The sequence below is a fragment of the Stegostoma tigrinum genome, chromosome 3 (genome assembly GCF_030684315.1).
Source record: "Stegostoma tigrinum isolate sSteTig4 chromosome 3, sSteTig4.hap1, whole genome shotgun sequence".
Taxonomy (NCBI): domain Eukaryota; kingdom Metazoa; phylum Chordata; class Chondrichthyes; order Orectolobiformes; family Stegostomatidae; genus Stegostoma; species Stegostoma tigrinum.
In genome coordinates, this window is record NC_081356.1 from 64,609,160 (window position 1) to 64,628,995 (window position 19,836).

At 40.0% G+C, this 19,836-nt stretch overlaps 1 protein-coding gene across 1 annotated transcript in view; it reads right to left on the minus strand.

The window, feature by feature from the left end:
• The window catches only part of vps13a (vacuolar protein sorting 13 homolog A), a 379,786-nt gene that overhangs the window by 169,128 nt on the left and 190,822 nt on the right, over positions 1-19,836 (minus strand). The window contains exons 37-42 of the mRNA XM_048527513.2: positions 15,107-15,279; positions 7,647-7,867; positions 7,330-7,562; positions 6,965-7,057; positions 6,507-6,866; positions 2,992-3,093 (exon numbers count right to left, since the gene is read on the minus strand). Coding sequence (XP_048383470.1) covers positions 2,992-3,093; positions 6,507-6,866; positions 6,965-7,057; positions 7,330-7,562; positions 7,647-7,867; positions 15,107-15,279 — 1,182 coding nt within the window. The remainder of the gene's footprint in view (positions 1-2,991; positions 3,094-6,506; positions 6,867-6,964; positions 7,058-7,329; positions 7,563-7,646; positions 7,868-15,106; positions 15,280-19,836) is intronic.

Genomic DNA, 19,836 nt, shown 5'->3' on the forward strand with positions numbered 1-19,836 from the left:
ATTCTCCTCTCTTCTGCTCTTGAACCTATTGTCCCTACTCTTCCTCTTGCTGTTTTGGAAGCACAGGCTTCTCTTCTTTTTGCATGAGTCTGCTTCATAATGTTGCTGACTCACTGCACTGTCCTCCCAATCTGCTTAACAATGATGCTGGCTTGTTGCACACTCCTCCCATGCTAAACTACATAACCTAGGAAAATCAGATTGGCAATCGTAGTCTGAGCGAAGGGTCCACAAAATACTTTTGAAAGCGGAATGTCTGGAGCTAACTGGAGAACAGGTTATAAGAACTTGGTATCGTGTAATGTGTCAGACTTAATTAATTATCTCAGAGTAAAGGTACCTTGAGATAGCAGCTACCACAATATCGGTGCATTTTTACACGCAATTTCAAAGTGTGAAGACTTGGCAAAGAGAATTATTTTCAACTTAAATAAGGCAACTACATAGGTATACAAAGCTGAGCTACTTGAAGTGAAATGGCATACTGGGTAGAGATTCAGTGGCAGACATTGAATATTCTGAAAAATCCTCAGAGTATTTTCCAACTGTAAAAGCAAAATTCTTAAAAGGGAGGACCTGCCTCCCATAGTTGAAGAAATGCTGATACTTTTCCTAACTTTAAAGCATATGACTGTTTAAAAAAAAAGAATGACAGGTCAGGTGATTGGTCAGGATATAAATAATGGCAGAGAATGACTAAAAGTTTCTTTGGAGGAAGAAATTAGAGTATGAAAGGAAGCTAACTAAAAATCTAAATATAGATAGAAAGACTTCCTATAGGCATTTAAGGAAGGAAAAATGTAATGTTAGATCTCTAACAAGTGAGGATAAGGAGTCAACGCTAGATAATAAAGGAAACAATGGATGAAATTAACAAAAACTTTGATAAATCCTTATGAGTAAGGACACAAAAAAATCCAATAATAGCTGTAAAGCAGAAGATAGAAAGAGGAGAGGAATGTATGAAATTTCATTCAATAGGGAAACGTATAAAGCAAACTTATGGAGGTATGAATTGGCATGTCTTTGGTTCCTAAGGTTGCTAAAGAGGTAGTAGATGTATTGGTGTTAATTTTCAAAATTCCCTAAATTCAGGAAAGATTCCATCAGATTGAAAAGCAGCAAATATAACTCCTTCATTCAAGGAAGAAATGCAGCAGAAAGCAAGAACCTATGGGCCAGTTAGCTTGATGTCAGGGAAGAGTCGGAATGATTTGGTGAAAGGAAAATCACGTATAACCAATATAATAGGCTTTTTTGAACCAAGAACATGCGCTGTAGACAAAGGAGAGCCTACAGACAAACATTACCTCTCAAAGTCATTTAATAAGGTGTCATATCAAAATTTGTTTTGCAAATAAAAGCGGATGGCGTAGGCAGTGATGTATTAGCATGGATTCATTGGTTAGCAGAAAACACTGTGCTTAAATAGATCTTCGTTTAATTGGCAGGATAAGACAAGTAGAGTTCCAATGGGTCTTTGCTACAGCACGAACATTTTCCAACTTACATCTATGACTTCGATGAGGACAGCAAATATACAATGGTTAAATTCACAGATAAAGATGGGTTGAAAAGTGTGTTGTAAAGAGGAGAAAAAGAGAGTTACGTTTCAGTTATGCACAACATTGGTGAAATCACATCTCAGATACTGTGTGCAGTTTTAGTCTTCTTAATTAAGGAATAATGTAAAGAAACAGGTTCAGACATGGTTTTCTAGAAGGAATCAGCAGGTTGATTTAGGAGGTTGCATAGATTTGGCTTATTTTCATTGAAATTTAGTTATTGAAGAACGAGGGATGACTTGATTGAAGTGTTTAAATCCTGAATGGTCTTTATAAGGTGATTTGGAAAGAATGTTTCCTCTTGTGGCTATGTCCAGAACTAGGGGCACAGTTCAAAAGTTAGGTGCTGTCTTTTCCAGATGAAGGTAATTTCTTTTTCAGCAGTTTCTGTGTCTTCAGAACTCTGCCTCTGAAGCAGGGGAATGTGGGGTCATTTTTTTTTTAAGAGGCAAAAATAGAGTAGCTTACTCTAAGGGAAGGCAAGATAATCAAAAGTTATCAGGTGTAGATGGGAAAATGGAATGCAAAACGACCATATAATTTATTGGATGGCAGAGCAAGTTCAAGGTACCAAATACTCTACTTCTGTTTTATTACAGCAATGATCTGTGGACGCTGGAGATCTGAAACAAAAACTGAAATTGTTGAAGAAAATCGGCAGGTCTGGCACCATCAATGGAAAGGAAACATATTTAACATTATTAGTCTGGTGACTCTTCATCAGGACTGGTGATCAGATCTACTTTGGCTCCCATTTTGCACAAATTCATACAACAAAGCTCAGAATAGACAGCTTGTTTTGAAAGACTTACATCAGGTATGCAGGTGATGTATTTTGCCCAATGCAACTGATTGGTTGCAACCAGTGCCCTGATGCTAGGGATGTTGACCTGAGGGAGGTTATCGCTATCAAAGCATCAATGCCATTGGATTTTCAGGATTTTGCTGAGGCATCTCTAATCATGTAATGTTTCCAGATAGGTGTCATACATTGCCCACGTTGCCAATGCATACAGGAAGGCAGATAACTGTTAGCCAATAGACCATGTGCTTAGCAATAGATTTGTGGACTTTGCCATCAAGCATGGCCATAGATTGCAATGCCACTGGAGATGATACATTTCATCCCTGTATCTGTCTTCATTGAAAGAAGGCTCTCAAAGTATGAGAACTGATCAATGTTATGCAGTAACATCTACCATGAATCTTAATTTAATACTAAACACAAACCATCAACATTGTTAATGCAAAGCAGTAAACAAAACATCATATCAATGGCAAATATCATCAAACTGAATCTAGAAGCAGTGGAAGAAGCTTTTGTTTGTAGTATACTTCATGGCAGCATGTTTTGATTTATGTTTAGTTTTAGTCATCATACCTAATTTAAAGCATTTATTTAAGAAGAATGATGATCAACACAAACCTTGATTCCAAGTTCCCAAGGTCTAAAATCATCACTGTTTTCAATTTCTAATGGTTCTAGTAGCGGTTCCCAAACAGCAAGCATTTCATTGTAGTAATGCACCTAATTGGAAAAAAATGGTGAGGAGTTAATATTTTTCCTCTTTCTTCTATTCTTGATTCCTCAAATGTTTTGGAATTGTTCTTTTCAAAAGATGTAGGTATTATTACTAAAGTCTGAGTTTTACACATATGGCCTCACTGGATGAGCCATCCAAGATGTCCTCTTAGTACTGCTGTGACATTCTCCTTAATCTGTAACAATTCCCCATCCCTTTTACATCCCTCTCTATCAAACCTAAAACATCTAAACCCTAGAATGCTAAGCTGCTAATCTTGCCCTTTTCTCAACCCATTTTATATAATGGTTGCCACAACATAGCTCCATGTACTAATCCAGGCTATAAGTTCACTTGTCTTACCCACAATACTCCTTCTATTAAAATAAATGAACTTTAGATCACCAGTCCCACAGTGTTCAATAACGTGGCCCTGCCAGCTCTTAAACTTACTTAACCTTCACCTTCTCTGCAACCAGTCCACATTGTAACCCACTGTTCAGTTCCCATGTCCCATCCCAAGAGTTTAAACCCACCTGAGTGGCACTAGCAAACCTCCCTGCAAAGATATTGGTGCCCCTCATGTTTAGGTGCAGCCTGTCCTTCCAGCCATGCAAGAGATCCCAATGATCCAGATATCTGAAACCCTCCCTCCTATAGCAACTATGTAGCCATGTATTCAACTGTATTATCTTCCTAATTCAGGCCTCAGGAGCATATGGCAGGGAGTAATCATGATAACAAGCTTCAAGGTCCTGATATTCAACTTTCTATCTAACTCCCTAAATTCCCTTTGCAGGAACTTACCTCTCTTTCCTGCCCATGTCATCAGCATCAATATGGACCACGACCTCTGTCTGCTCATAGGAGTAATATAAGCAAGGGGCAGACCACCTTCTCTACAAACAAGAGGATTTAATGTCCATGGTATTCTTCCTTACAGAGCATTGATGGTAGTGTTATTGCATATCTTTAAAGGCAGAGCTGAATAGATCTTGACTAACAAGGGGCTTATAGACTAGCGACGGTAGTCAATAAAGTAAATTTGAGGTCATGCTATTATCAAGATGCACGAACAGGCTGGAGGGGCCAAATGAACAGCCTTACTCCTAACTTTTCACGTTCAGACGTATTGTGCAAATTCACATGTTTGTGTATACAATGCTTAAAACCAGATATCTGTAAGGTCTTCAGTGGACATTTTTGAGGGATTGTGGCCTGAATTTTTAAAGCAATGGCTAAGCCAGAGGATCTTTCCAAAAATGGTCCCACAGCCCCAACATGAAGTCCTGCCCTCAATTCTAGTACCTATCATTTTCACAGGAGTTGAAAAGGAACTGGTTGCTATTTGCCTATTCTTGATTTATGGAGACCGCCACAGATAGCTAAGTGCAGCTGCCTTCAAAAGATCTTTACCAGTGCTCAATGCACAACATGTGGACTTTAGACCATCTGAAGAGTGTGAAGTTGCCAGAGTTATCTGGAGAACTGGGAAACTTTATTAAATTAATCCTAAAGACACCTCTGGGAATGGTCAAGTGAACTTTGAGATTGTCAAAATTACATAGTAGCATAACAATAATGTTGCTGGGCTGGCAATCCAGTGGCACAGTCTAATGCTTTGGGGACATGGGTCCAAATCCCACCACAGCTGTTGGTGAAATTTAAATTCATTTCACGAGTCAAAAATACATGGCCTTTCTTCGTGACTGAGATCTATGACATCAGTTATTGGAAAAATACATATGGTTCACTGGTACCCTTTAGGGAAAAAAAATCTGCTACTCTTACCCAGTCCGGTTCACAAACAACTACAGACTCAGTAATGTGGCTGACACTCGACTGTTTTCTGAAATGGGTGACTAAACTACTCAGTTCAAGGAGACCATGGTATGAACAATAATATCCACATTGCACAGGAATGAAAAAAAATTATATGCAGATACTTAATCATTATAAAAGTGAGCATTCAAATTTATAGCTCTCCATCATACATTTGATAACCTCTTGGGACTGTGCTGGTAGATAGCCACTGTGATAACAGCTTGTGAAATGAGTCATTCAGTGCAAATTTTATAATGATTGTCCTCAAACTTATGTCCGCAAACAAAATGCAAATACTCTTCAAATTAATATTTTTAAAATAGTGAAAAAAAATTAAGGCCAGGAGATTTGATTAAATGCAGTGGCCTCTCACCAATTCTAGTATTTTCATCCATATTTTACACATACTTAAGGTTTCATTGGTTGCTCATGGAATTTAGCTATTGGTATTTATTAAAGTCAAACATTTACAAAATCAAGAGAGGCCTGGATAGCAAAGGCAGGATGAATCTGCTAGTGCATGTAAAAGTATTGAGAATGTGGGGAAATAGATATAAAGTGATTTGCAAACACGATGCAAGGAGGAGAAAAAGAAAATCATGTGGTTAGTCTGGAATGTACTGCTTGGAAATGTAGTAGAAGAGTCAATTGAGCTATTGAAACAAAAAGGGCATCAGATGATGATCTGAATAGAAAGAATATGCAAGGCTTTGGTAAAAATACTGGAGAATCGTACTACATAATAATGCTTGTTGAAAAGCCAGTACCGACATGATGAGCCAAATGGCTTCCTCCTGTGCCATAATAATATTGCAATTATCCATCCCCAATTACCCTAAACCTGAGAGGCTTGCCAGGACATGTCAGCAGTCCGTTAAGAATCAACATATTGACATGGCTCGGGAGTTATAGGTATGCCACCCACCTAGCAGATTTCTTTCTTTGAAAGACATTAAAAAACCCATGGGTTTTCACACCAATCAACGCTGGTGTGTAGTCACCATAGATGAAACTAGCTTTCAATTCTAGATTTATTAACTGAATTTAAATTTTACCAAACTTTAGCAGATCATCTTTGTTTCACTTCTGCTAGCACCACAGATTGATTTTTAAAAATCAACTACCGAGACTGGTATTAAGTTTAATCAGAAAAACGGCACAGTTAATAATACATGCCTTAATTTTCTTTCATAAATTCACCTTGAGCGCTAATAGCTCTGCTCATTATGAAATAAACTAGAACTATCAAATTTCAACTACTGAACTTCATCAGAATTTCACATCACAAAAGAGTCATTGCAGAAAACATAATAAAAACATTATCAAGTATAGGTCTAACAGAGATAACACAGTGTGGAGCAAATGGAACACAGCCAGCTAGACAGCATCAGAGGAGCAGTAAAGTTGACGTGTTGGGTCAGGACCCTTCAGAAAACTCCAAAGGGTCCCACCCCAAAACATAACTTTCCTGCTCCTCTGATGCTGCCCGGCCTGCTGTGTTCCATCCAGCTCCACACTGTGCTATCTCTGACTCCAGTAACTGCAGTTCTTGCTATCTCTAGGCCGAACTCATATACATGTTTAAATTTCATACCTCTAAGTTGAGTTGACAACGAAGATTAATGAATGTGCTCCAGTTTTTCACATCCCCTTTAAAAGTCGACTTTGCCAGAAGCATTGGAATAGTTCTATGTCCAACACCTGCTTCAAGTGTCAAACAAATGAAGTCCACTGTCATTTTCAGATTCTCTCCTGTCGATTCTAATTGTGTTGCTGGGGCATTTTTACTTTCATTACTTTTATTATTCTCCAAAAACCAGAATTTTAAGTCTTTCACATTCTTCTTATTCCACAAGTCAGGTGGTATTTCACTGTCTTTTTCATGTGGACTATCAACAGCGGGATTTAAGGCAGATGTGATTGTAATCACTGTGTTAATGATAACAGGAGACACCTAAAAAATAACACAGAAAATACTTAAAGATGTTCAGCAAACATTTTAAAATGATTTTGCAACTCAAAAACTATGTAGACAATGAAGTATTTTCTTACTTTGAGCATTAGTGATTTCACTGCCAATTCCAAGAAACTAGGACCAGAGGTTGCTTGTGTACTTTGGAAAAATAAACTGCACGGCTGCAAGATCTATATTTTGGAATTGAAAATATTACATTATACATTCAAAATTATATCCTTGTAAATTCAGCAGTTTTGGTAATTGAGATTCAGATTTTGCCAATGAATAGCAATTTTAATTTGGTGTCTTTATACATTTTAAACTAGAAATACTATCAATGTTTAAACTAAAGTAAGCCTGAAATGCAGAAATATTCAATACAATAGGTGTAAATTTTTGAAAAGTATCACAAATTTTACTCAAACAGCAAATGCGCAATTTTATATTCATAATGATATACCGTGGTAACATGATCTTTTCTTTTTTCTTTTAGGAATGGACAGGCCATAACTTTGAGATCTTTAACAGTTGCAGTTATCTGTTGAAGTTCTGGATCATTATTAATGTCTGCTTCACATTGTGCAGTCACCACAAGTGAGGGGGCATCCGCTCTTGTCAAATCTGCCACAAAGACAATCTCTGGATTCTGAACGTGAACACTAAGCTCCATTTTGGACACAGCTTGTGATGGTGCTTTAATAAATAAAAAAGGATGTAAATGCATTTTTTTCCACCAACTTTAAAAATATCTAAAATGCCCTTAATTATTTGCCAAACCTTTTTCTTTTGAAGTCATGACAGTTGGTTTATTCACTGGAGCTGCAGAGATCTGGTCATTTGCCTTGACAAAAAAGTCAGCCACAGTGAGTAGAAATTCCATACTTGCACAAACATAAATATCACGTATAGTTGCATCTAGAAGCATTCCTTCTCTTCCTTGTTTGTAACAGAAGTCTATCATTGCATTCTTCGAAACTCCTAGCTTCATTTCTATCATTCTAAGGAGGAAAAATCATTGGCAATTACTGTGCATTTATTGGAAATGAAACAGAGGGAAAAAGCAAAATATAACAGTACCCACATCTTTTCTTACACAAACCATTTGATTGCTGATGTAACAAAACGTATTTGCTATGTTTTGCTAAGGTATCCCAAATTCAAGTACAGGAAAGATCAACATAAGTAGAGCTTAATTTTCAAAGGCAAACTGCTGTGGATGGGGATAATCTAAAATAAAAACAGGAAACAGCATGACCAGAGAGCAGGTCATACAGCGTCTGAGGAAATAAAGCAAAATGTTCTGACGAGAGGCCATCAACTTGAAACTTTAGTTTTTTTTTAAATACAGATTCTGCCTGACCTATTGGATAGTTTTGGCATTTACATTTACCTGAAATAATGCAAATTCTGTTGCAAAGGAGCAAGCGTTGCTACCAAAGCTGGTTTGTGGATCCTTCAGCCTATTGTTTGAAATCGAATAGTTAGAATCACTGAACAAATAACCTTCCTGTTGTGTGGTCACCTGAAAATCATCTAACCCTTCATGAATGCTGATTTTGCAAAGTTACCTGGGAAGACCTTGGACTCCCAGCAATAGCTCTAGCCCTACACACCATAACCAGTTAAGGAACAACCCTAAATGATCATGGAATTAAAATGCAACTTTAAGTCCTGTACATTTACAAGGCTCTCGCAAATAGAAAGTGGTGGAATTACTATTATAGATTTAGGAAAGAATTCCACAGCTAAGTGAGCACCTTCCTGCACACCGTATCTCAACTGTGATACAACTTTCTAATTCCCATCCTCAGCATTGTCATCTCAACACTGGCAAATACAATTATATCATACAAACTTCTTGCAAGTCAGCCAAGATTCTGAAGGATTATGGAGGAGAAAGGAAGGGAAGGAAGGACGAAGGTAGAAAGAAGAGGACGGAAGGAAGGACGGACGGAAGGACGGACGGAAGGACGGACGGAAGGACGGACGGAAGGACGGACGGAAGGACGGACGGAAGGACGGACGGAAGGAAGGACGGAAGGAAGGACGGAAGGAAGGACGGAAGGAAGGACGGAAGGAAGGACGGAAGGAAGGACGGAAGGAAGGACGGAAGGAAGGACGGAAGGAAGGACGGAAGGACGGACGGACGGACGGACGGACGGACGGACGGAAGGAAGGAAGGAAGGAAAATATAACAAAATGTAGGACATGATTTCTGGCCACAATTTGCAATTCATACCCAATGAGCTATCAGATAAGTGTCCAATGGATTCCAGGAACTTGCCTTCTAACTCAAGAAATGACAATTAATCAACACTTAACTGTTTACTTCTGTCGAGTCTTTACGCTAGGTCAAGCAATTGCTTCAATTATGGGTGTACTTCTAGGTGTCTGAATCCAATTTCAGGAAGGCGTGACATGGTGGATGAGAAATATGCTTTGAGAAGGCAGGAATAGATTGGTGAGTCTTGAGAAATCTGACATAACAACTGGAGGTTTGAATGATGTTGATAAACCATCCAAGATTCATGAGGGCTCTGGTCTCAACAGCAGCATTAGAATTTAGCAGCTCTGCAAACAACTGATTAACAATCACACTACACAGGCAATGGTGCAGCTGCAGGGGCTAATTTAGCAGCTAACTGCTGTATTGGGTATGTGGCAGGTCCCTTAGGGAGTTATGACAGATGACCTGGGCCTCACTCCTACAGGCGTCAGGTGATTGATTGATGGTATTTTGAAAATAAGTTTCATTGTACTTGGAATCTATAGCAATTTACAACGTCAATTACCATGGTGGTCAGGAAGGAAAATTGGTAAATCAGTATTTTCTTAGAAATAGGGAAGAAGAGCAGGTGTGAGATTCATACATGACTCAAAATTCATGAGGACCAAGAGAAGAAAGATATGAAAGTAATTCATGAACGATGTCCAGAGTATTAGCATTTGATCGTACAGAAGGAATCCATTTAGGCAATCATACCTGTGTCAGCTTTTTTGAAAGATATGTTCAACATATCCTACACTCTAGTTTTCTCCCAGCATCCCAGCTTCTAACCAAGCTCAGACCAAGTTACCTTTTGGATGGTTTGAGTGAATCTGTTCTTAATGCCCCTGCAAGTAGTGTGTTCCAGATATTGACATCCTTCAAAATGAAGACACCATGTTTCTTTCGATGTAATATAAATGGTGTTGTTTTAAGGAAGTGTAATATGACAGGCTCTGTGGATGCATGGCCATACATTTTTGAAGGCGGCATTGCAAGTTGATAAACTGGTTATGGAAAGTGTATAGCATAAGTGGTTTTGTAAAAAGGACACTGAATTTTTTTTAAAAAACACAATCTTTACAAATCATTGTTTAGGCCATGTAGGAAGATTACAGAGAACTTTTGGTATCAAGTGTTCTTGGAGAGGATACAGCTATGTTGGAGTGATAAATTGGTACGAAGAGGAGTCAATTAAATGGAAGGACTGGAAACTGGAATTGTTCTCTTTAAGAATAGAAAAGGACAAGAGATATTTGAGCCTGGATAATCAAAATTCGTCATTATTTTGATATGACGTTCAGAAAAGCTTTCCTGAATCCAGGTCCCTGGCCTTGGGCAACTTTCTTTGCAAAGTTTGCACATTCCCACTGCATCTGCATGGGTTTACTTTGGATGCACTGCTTTTTAACCACAGTCCAAAGATGTGCAGTTTAGGTAGATTGGTAATGCTAAAAATTGCCCCATAGTATGCACATTAGGTGGGTTAACCAGGGCAAAAAAATTTAAGTTAGAGACAGGATATAAACAGCGCAAGGTGTCTCTGACCTCCATAATCATGAAGTACTTTGAGAGGTTAATCACATCAACTTCAGCCTACCAAACTGCCTCAATCCTTTGCAATTCTCCTACTGGCGCAACAGGTCCACATCATACATGATCTCCTTGGCCCTACACTCATCTGTTAAGCATCTGGATAACAAGGATACTTGTGTCAGACTCCTACTTATTGACCACAGCTCTGCCTTTGTTAGCATAATTCCAAACAAAGTCACCTCTAAACTCTTAGACCTAGGTCTCAGCTCCACCTTCAGTGACTGGATCCTCAACTTCCTAATCAACAGACTGAAATCAGTAAATGGGCAACACTTCCTCCTCCACTATAATCCCCAAAACTGGTAACTGCAAGGCTGCGTATTCAGCCCCCTGTTAAACTCCTCATATACTCATGACTGTGTCACCAAATTCTGCCCCAACTCCATTTACAAAATTGCTGATGACACCACCATCATATGTCAGATCTCAAACAACCATGAGACAGAATACAGGAAAGAGACTGAGTGCTTTGCAGCATGGTGTAAAAAAAGAACAAATCTCTCCATAAACACCAGCAAAACTACGGAGCTGATCATTGATTTCAGGAAGCAGTGTCGAGGGCACAGCCCTATCTGCGTCAATGATACTGAGGTGGAGGCAGTTGAGAGTATCAAGTTCCTGGGAGTGATGATCACCAACAACTTGCCCTGGTCCACTGCATCGAAGCGACAGCTAAGGAATCACAATGACATCTCTACTTCCTCAACAGGCTAAGGAAATTCAGCACGTCCATAAGGACGCTTACCAATTGTTACAGATGCAGAAAAGAAAGCAGCCTATTTAGATGCATCACAGCTTGGTATGGCAACTGCTTTTCCCAAGAGACACAACAAACTACAGAGTCGTGAACATAGCCCGGTTCATCATGCAAACCAGTTTTCTATCCCTTGACTTTACCTATATTTCCTGCTGCCTCAGGAAACCAACTGACATAATCAGAAGATTCCTCCCAACCCAGTTATACCCTCTTCTGTCCATCTGAAGTTATAAAAGCTGGAATACATGTACAAACAGATTCAAGAACAGCTTCTTCCCCACTGTTATCAGACTTTTGAATAGACGTCAAATGTTTATTCTGATCTCTCTCACCCTCTCTACATCTTCTCTGTGGATGTAAAACTGTGTTCTGCACTCTATTCTGCTGGCCTGATGCAGTTTGTATGATACAATCTGCCTGTAAAGCATGTAACAATAATAAATCAATGCTGAGGGTCACATATAGGATCAAGGTTTAATTTGCCTGACAAAGAAAGAGAAAGAAAAAGGGAGAGAGAACAGCACAGAGCAGATCTGCAAGGAAATTCAGAGATGCATGTGAATATAAGCTGAGAGCTATGGTTGCAGTTTCAGGATGCAGAGTGTGGAAAACAAAAATAGTAACAACACAGCAAGTGTGGAAGCTAACTGATCAAGCATTTAGTGTCTGTGTGAGTGTAAAGATCTGGATTCATTGAAACTAACTGGTGCATAATTTGATATTCTTCATTCTAGTCTCCAGTTTATAGTTAATAGTCTGAATCCAAACTCCATGCATGGTAGAACATGTAAGATGCATAGGATGTCCAGTGTGCCAGATGTGATGTCTGAAATACTTCACGAGGCCTAGATGATACAGTAAGTGATGTATTCAGCTGAAATAAAAAATTGCGCTTCAGGATTGGGAACTCAAGGGGCATCTGGAGTCATTACAGTATATCTGCAAAGCTGAGAATTATGAGATAGCATATTTTACAAACTGCTTGTATCACAAATAAAGAGCATGCAACCAGGCAGAGAATAGTACAAGGTCTAGCGAGTCTAGGCAAGTAATGTAGGAGTCCCCCAAGGCCCTCTATGACTAAACAGTTCTCCACTCTCGTGATGTATGAGGACAATGATTCAAAGAAATGTAGCAAGCACCAAGCTTGTGACAGAACAAATGTCAAAGATGTCACAGAACAGTTGTGTTGGAAGAGGCTGAAGAGGTGAATGGATCACAGTGGCACCAACGACACAGACTGATAAACAGATGAGTTCTTGGAAGTGAAATTTATGGAGCTAGGCAAGAGAGCAAAAAGCAGGACTTCTAAAACAGTAGTCTTAGAATGACTCCCACTGCAACGTGTTCATGAGCATAAAGACAGGGAACTAAATGAACATACGACTTGAAAGATTGTACTGAAGGGAAGGCTCAAGATTTCTGGGGCACTGGGACTGGGTGCAGGCAGGTAAAACCTGCTCAAGGATGGATTATACCTTAGATGGACTGTGATTAATTTCTTCATGGGGTGATTTTCTGGTATTGTTGGGGAGAATTTAAACTACAATGTCAAGGAGATGGGAACCCGAGAGAGAGAATTCAGAGAATGAAAACAGTTATGGGAACTACAAAAACTGCAAATGACAGTAGAAAACAACAGGAATAAGTTCTAGAGCTCCTCTGATGCTGCCTGGCCTGCTGTGTTCCTCCAGCTCCACACTGTGTTATCTCAGACTCCAGCACTGGCAGTTCTTACTATATCAAAGTCAAATTGCAGATGTGTTAAAAAGGCAGAATTAGAAGTATTTTATCTGGACATATGACCTGGATGAGGGCGTAGAAGGATGGGTTAGTAAATTTGCAGATGACACTAAGGTCGGTGGAGTTGTGGATAGTGACGAAGGATGTTGTAGGTTACAGAGAGACATAGATAAGTTGCAGAGCTGGGCTGAGAGGTGGCAAATGGAGTTTAATGCGGACAAGTGTGAGGTGAAGCACTTTAGTAGGAGTAACCGGAATGCAAAGTACTGGGCTAATGCTAAGATTCTTGGTAGCGTAGATGAGCAGAGAGATTTCGGCGTCCATGTACACAGATCCTTGAAAGTTGCCACCCAGGTTGACAGGGTTGTTAAGAAGACATACAGTGTTTTAGCTTTTAATAATAGAGGGATTGAGTTCCGGAACCAAGGGGTTATGGTGCAGCTGTACAAAACTCTGGTGCGGCCGCACTTGGACAGTTCTGGTCACCGCATTATAAGAAGGATGTGGAAGCTTCGGAAAGGGTGCAGAGGAGATTTACTAGGATGTTGCCTGGTATGGAGGGAAGGTCTTACGAGGAAAGGCTGAGGGACTTCAGGCTGTTTTCATTAGAGAGAAGAAGGTTGAGAGGTGACTTAATTGAAACATATAAAATAATCAGAGGGTTAGATAGGGTGGATAGGGACAGCCTTTTTCCTCTCGGATGGTAATGGCGAGCACGAGGGGGCATAGCTTTAAATTGAGGGGTGAAAGATATAGGACAGATGTCAGAGGTAGTTCTTTACTCAGAGCGTAGTAAGGGTATGGAACACTTTGCCTGCGACAGTAGTAGATTCGCCAACTTTAAGTACATTTAAGTCGTCATTGGACAAGCATATGGACGTACATGGAATAGTGTAGGTTAGATGGGCTTCAGGTTGGTATGACAGGTCGGCACAACATTGAGGGCTGAAGGGCCTGTACTGTGCTGTAATGTTCTATGTTCTATATGCAGCATTTACAGCAAGACAGTGAATTAACAGTGCAAGTAAAAGGAATATGGTTTAATTGTCATTACAGACATATGACACTAACTTGACAAAGATTGGGCAGTGAACATTAAAGGATTAACACTATTTAGCATAGACAAGTGTAAAAGGAAATAGAAGTGGGTAGTGCTGATAAGTTACGAGATGAGTATGAGATAGGATTTCTGATGGGGAGAACAAGGTGTAGCATCTGTTGGGTGGAGCTAAGAAACAGAAAGGGCAGCAATCATTGGTAGAAGTATTTACAAGCCATAAAAGGTAGTGATTATATAGGACAGTATAAATCATGAAATTTGAGTTGCACATAGCACAGGAAACGCAATAAACATGGGTGACTTCAAACTAAATATAAACTGGGTAAATCTAATGAGCACCCATACTTTGGAGGAAAAATTCCTGGTTTGTGTTTGTGACAGTTTTAGAATAATATGTTGAACCACCAACCATGGCACAGGCTAATTTAGATCCAGTATTATGCAATGAAAAACGATTAATCATTAATTTTGTTATTAAAGAGCCTTTAGTGAGTAGCGGCCATGATATCCTAACATTTTCCTTTAAACTTGCAAAATTAGTCCAATTTGAAACTATGACTTTGAATTGGAATTTGGGCAATTTTGAAGCTATGAGGAAGAAGCTGACTACAGGTAAATTGGAAAAATATATTCAAATATTTGATAGTAGATATGCAATGGCTAGGTACTTCACGAATCAATGTTCAATTTTCAAAAATGCCCCATAGGAAAATTAAGACAGCCATGGTCAACAATGGAAGTTAAACATTGTATTAGATCAAAAAGCTAGATTATACATGAGCTAGTACTGCCTATACTTTTTAAAAAAAAAGTACCTTGATGTGGCTTTCTGTATCGCCTTTCGTTTATCATCTAGCATACAGTTAAAAAGTTTCACAGCAGCATTCATGGATCCATCAGAGAGCATCTTGAATGAACTGGCAAGTTTATGTAATTTGAACTCTGCTAGTTGGTCCTCTTCAGATCTCCGTTCTTTAGCAAGGTTCAACTGGTTTAATTGGTAAAAAAAAAAAACAGGATATTTGTTTCAGTGAATAATAAACTTAATCATTTTTAAACAGTTTTTTAAAAAGTAATCAATTATCCGAATCTTAAAATTTGGCAGGATCTGAATCTATTAAAATTAACTATTTTTGGTCACACATTCACACATTAAGTTTAGAGTTCTTAAGGTGCAGAACCAACATTTTGTTTTGTCTAAGGTAAACATATTATGTCTTGATCTGAAATATTAGATTCTCTAATAGTGGGTAGTTGAGTTTTCTAGGTTAGTAACATCTGAAGTACAATCATGCCCATGTTCAGTTCGTTTCATCCATGCCAGTGCAGAACAACTGATTTCAAAATCCCGTACAACAAATTTGTTACACCACTAAAGGATGCACAGGGGAAAGTTAATACTATCCAACAGATACAGAAGAATGTAGAGATACAAGGATGCTGAACAAATTTAAAGAGATGGGAGGGATATCTTCCACTCCAAGGATACCAGGGAAACTACATTGAGGGCTATTGCTCATTAAGGCAAGCTTCAGCAGAAGTCTAGCTGGATGCAAAACCGGACAGCTTTTTATGTGGGAACCAAGATAAAACAAATCTCAGATTAGCATAGCAAGTTGCAGCAAGGCTAAATATTGCATACCGAGGCCAAGAGTGAGCACTACAGCACAAGTGACCTCCATAATTATGAAGTGCTTCAAGAGATTAGTCATGGCTCACATCAACGCCAGTCTACCAGATTTCCTCGATCCTTTGCAATTCACCTACTGGCCCAACAGTTAAACAGCATATGCTATCTCCGTGACCTCATATTCATCCCTTGAACATCTGGATAACAAAAGACAGCTATGTCAGGCTCCTACTTACCGATGACAGCTCCACCCTCAAGAGCATAATTCCAAACAAACTCATCTCTAAACTCAGAGACTTAGGTCCCGGCTCCTCTCTGTAACTGGGTCCTCAACTTCCTGACCCACACACCGCAAGGGGTAAGAATAGGCAACCCCACCCCCCACCATAATTCTCAACATCAGTACCCCATAAAGCTGTGTATTCAGTTCCCTACTGTACTCCTTTATACAGTCACCAAATTTTGGCCCAACTCCATTTACAAGTTTACTGACAACACCAGCATTGAGGGTAGGATCTGAAACAATGACAAGAGTACAGAAAAGAGATCACTCAACAGCATGGTGTGAAAAGGACAATCTCTCTATCAATGTCAGCAAATGGAAGGAACTGGTCATTGATTTCTGGAAGCCAAATGGAGGGCATGCCCTTGTCTGCATCATTGGTGGTGAGGTGGAGATGGTCCAGATTGTCAAATTCCTGGGAGTGATGATCAGCAACAATCTGCCTTAGTCCACTCACATGGACAAGGAAGTACAACAACACCTCTACTTCCTTAACAGGCAAAGGAAATTCAGTATTTCAACAAAGACACTCACCAACTTTTATTGATGTACCATAGAAAGATTCCTATCTGGGCGCAGCACAGCATGTTGTGGCAACTGCTCTTCCTAAGACCGCGAGAAACTACAGAGAGCTGTGAACACATCCCAGTCCATCACCCAAACCAGCCTTACATGCACTGGCTCTATTTATACATCCCACTATCTCTCAAAGACAACCAACATAATCAAAGACCACTCCCATACCAATTGTACTCTCTTCTATCCTCTTCTGTCAGGCAGAAGATACAGAAGTTAGAATGCATATATGAACAGATTCATTCCAACTGTTATCAGAGTTTTGAATGGACCTCAAACATTAATTCTCATCTATCCATCTGCATCTTCTGTGCCTGCAACACCACATTCTGCACTCAGTTCTGCTACCTGATACATTTTGAAGGATACCATCTGCCTGTAGAGCACACAAAGCAACTCTTCACTGTGTCTGAGTACATGCAACAACAATAAATCAGATCAAATCAAAGCAAAGCGTCCAGGGAACATGTCAGATGCAGAGGTTTCAGAGGACAGTCCCCCTTTGGGTAGGGGATGCCACAACAATGCTCTGTGGGGTACATCAGACATCAGGAGGATGAGTCTGGCCACATTTTTTGCCATACAACTGTTTCTGCAGGTTCAATCTAGTAGAGTTCCCTTGAGTAATACTACCTCATATTTGACATATGGAGTAATAGAACAACTATGCCTCAGGCTCTCAAGCTCATGAGCCCCACCATTGGCAGAACGGTCAACCTAATATACAACTACATGTGCCAACATCTGGAATGCACGCAAAAGCACAGAGAACTCTTGTTCAAGGTGAAAGCCTGTATCTGGAGTTAATGCACAGCTAAGAACTTTCAAAAGGAGAATCTTGCAGATAGCCCAAGTGTGACTGAAGATAGTAGCCAAGCTTCAGAAATATACTCTAAGTCAGCACGTGGTCAACCAAGAAATAATGACTGTGCGCCTAAAGGCTAAGTTTCCCTACACTATGAAGGAATTATTTAATCCTATGTTTCCTTAGTCTACTTTGTTCTTCCAGCAGGCAGCACAATAGAATAGAGAAAAATCAAATCACAGCTTCTCCTTATTGAGACACAGGCAGTGTAGTTCAAGGAAGGATCCCATGGTATCTACACACAAAGGCTCTACCATTGTTCTCACAGCCATGTAGCAAAAGTGAACAGGCTGTCTCCACCTCCTTTAAGCAACAAGGGTACACTATGTACACAAGACCAAGAATACAGCGCTTCATAAATGGTGGATTGATTGTCTTACGCATCATAGTGACCCACCCTTATCTGACTTCCAGAAGGACTGCACTCTCCGTGACTCCCTCGTCCACTCCCCACTACCCTTGGCACGTTCCCTGCAACCGCAGGAGGTGCTACACCTGCCCCTACACCTCCCCACTCACCTCCATTCCAGGCCTCAAAAAACCTCCCACATTAAAAGAGATGTTCACCTGCACATCCGCTAACATGGTCTATTGTATCTGCTGCTCCTGATGTGGCCTCCTCTACGTCAGTGAGACCAAGCGGAGGCTTGGCGACCGCTTTGTAGGGCACCCACGCTTGGTTCGCATCAAACGACAACACCTCCCAGTCGCGAACCACTTCAACTCCCCCTCCCACTCTCTGGACCACATGTCCATCCTGAGCCTCCTCCAGTGTCACAAAAATGCCACCTGGAAACTGGAGGAACAGCACCTCATATTCCACCTTGGAAGTCTATAACTCAATGGTCTCAATGTGGACTTTACAAGCTTCAAAATCTCCCCACCCCCTGACCTCATCCCAAGACCAGCAACCCCCTCATCCCCGCCTCATTGACCTTTCTGTCTTCTCTCCCATCTATCCACTCCTCCCACTTCATTGACCTATCCCCACCACTACCTACCTTCTATCACTGCACCCACACCCCATTTATTTCAGAGCACCCTTCCACTTCCCCATTTCTGAAGGTGGTTTCTGACCCAAAACATCAGCATTCTGGCTCCTCTGAGGCTGCCTGGCCTGCTGCGTTCCTCCAACTCCATATTGTGTTATCTCAGACTCCAGCATTGGCAGTTCTTACTATCTCAGGTATAGAAGAAAACTATCATTAGCATTTGTAAATTAAAACAAAATGCCTCTTTGATTGTGTCTTTTTGTTCAGCCATAGCTTTCTGCCTGCAGTGATATGAGGGATCCAAATTTCAAAAGGGAACAATGTTTTGTAAATATTTTTCAATCAACCTGTTCAGGGAACAGGCTCCCAACTCAGAGGTAGACATGTTGCCACTGCACCACAATAACCCTCAACAACATTTTATTGAGTTTAAGAAAAAGGTGCTGATAGAGTCAACTTGTCAATCAAATTGCCAAAAAAACACCATGGAGAAAAGCTTTAATTTAACTGAAAAAACTTGCAATGGCTTGAAATACTCCTCTCTCCTGCACAGAGGTCCCCCATGTGGAATGTAGCTTTTAGCTGGCATACATAACTGATAATCTTAAACTGGTCATCATTGCAATTCTTGGCACACTTGAGATTGCTCACCAAGTGTTGAAGATTTGACATTATGACCAGAATTTTGCAAGAAAAGGCTGATCCAGTACTGTCAGCACTTTTTCTATTTAAACAACCAAAACAATACGCTGTTTAATGTGAACCACCAGTCCTTGGGATGTTTGGGCTACATACCTGACAATGCACTGATGCAGAAATTGACATACCACATGACTCACTTGTGTTACAAACAATATTGGCGCCTTGATGGCATCCTTCTCTTAGTGGAAAATACCGTTCATACTTCTACTGCATTATCAAAGTATAAAACGGTTAGTTTCATTTAGTGCTCAAATTACTGAGATACTTCATCTTTCCTGGGTAACTAAGTCATAGAGCTGTACATCATGGAAATAGCACCTTCGGCCCAACCTGTCCATGCCAACCAGATTTTCTAAATTAATCTAATCCCATTTGTCAGCATTTGGCCTATATCCTCTAAATCCTTCCTAGTCCTGTATCTATCCGGATGCCTTTTAAATAGTATAATTGTACCAGCCTCCGTAACTTCCTCTGACAGCTCATTACACACAAACACC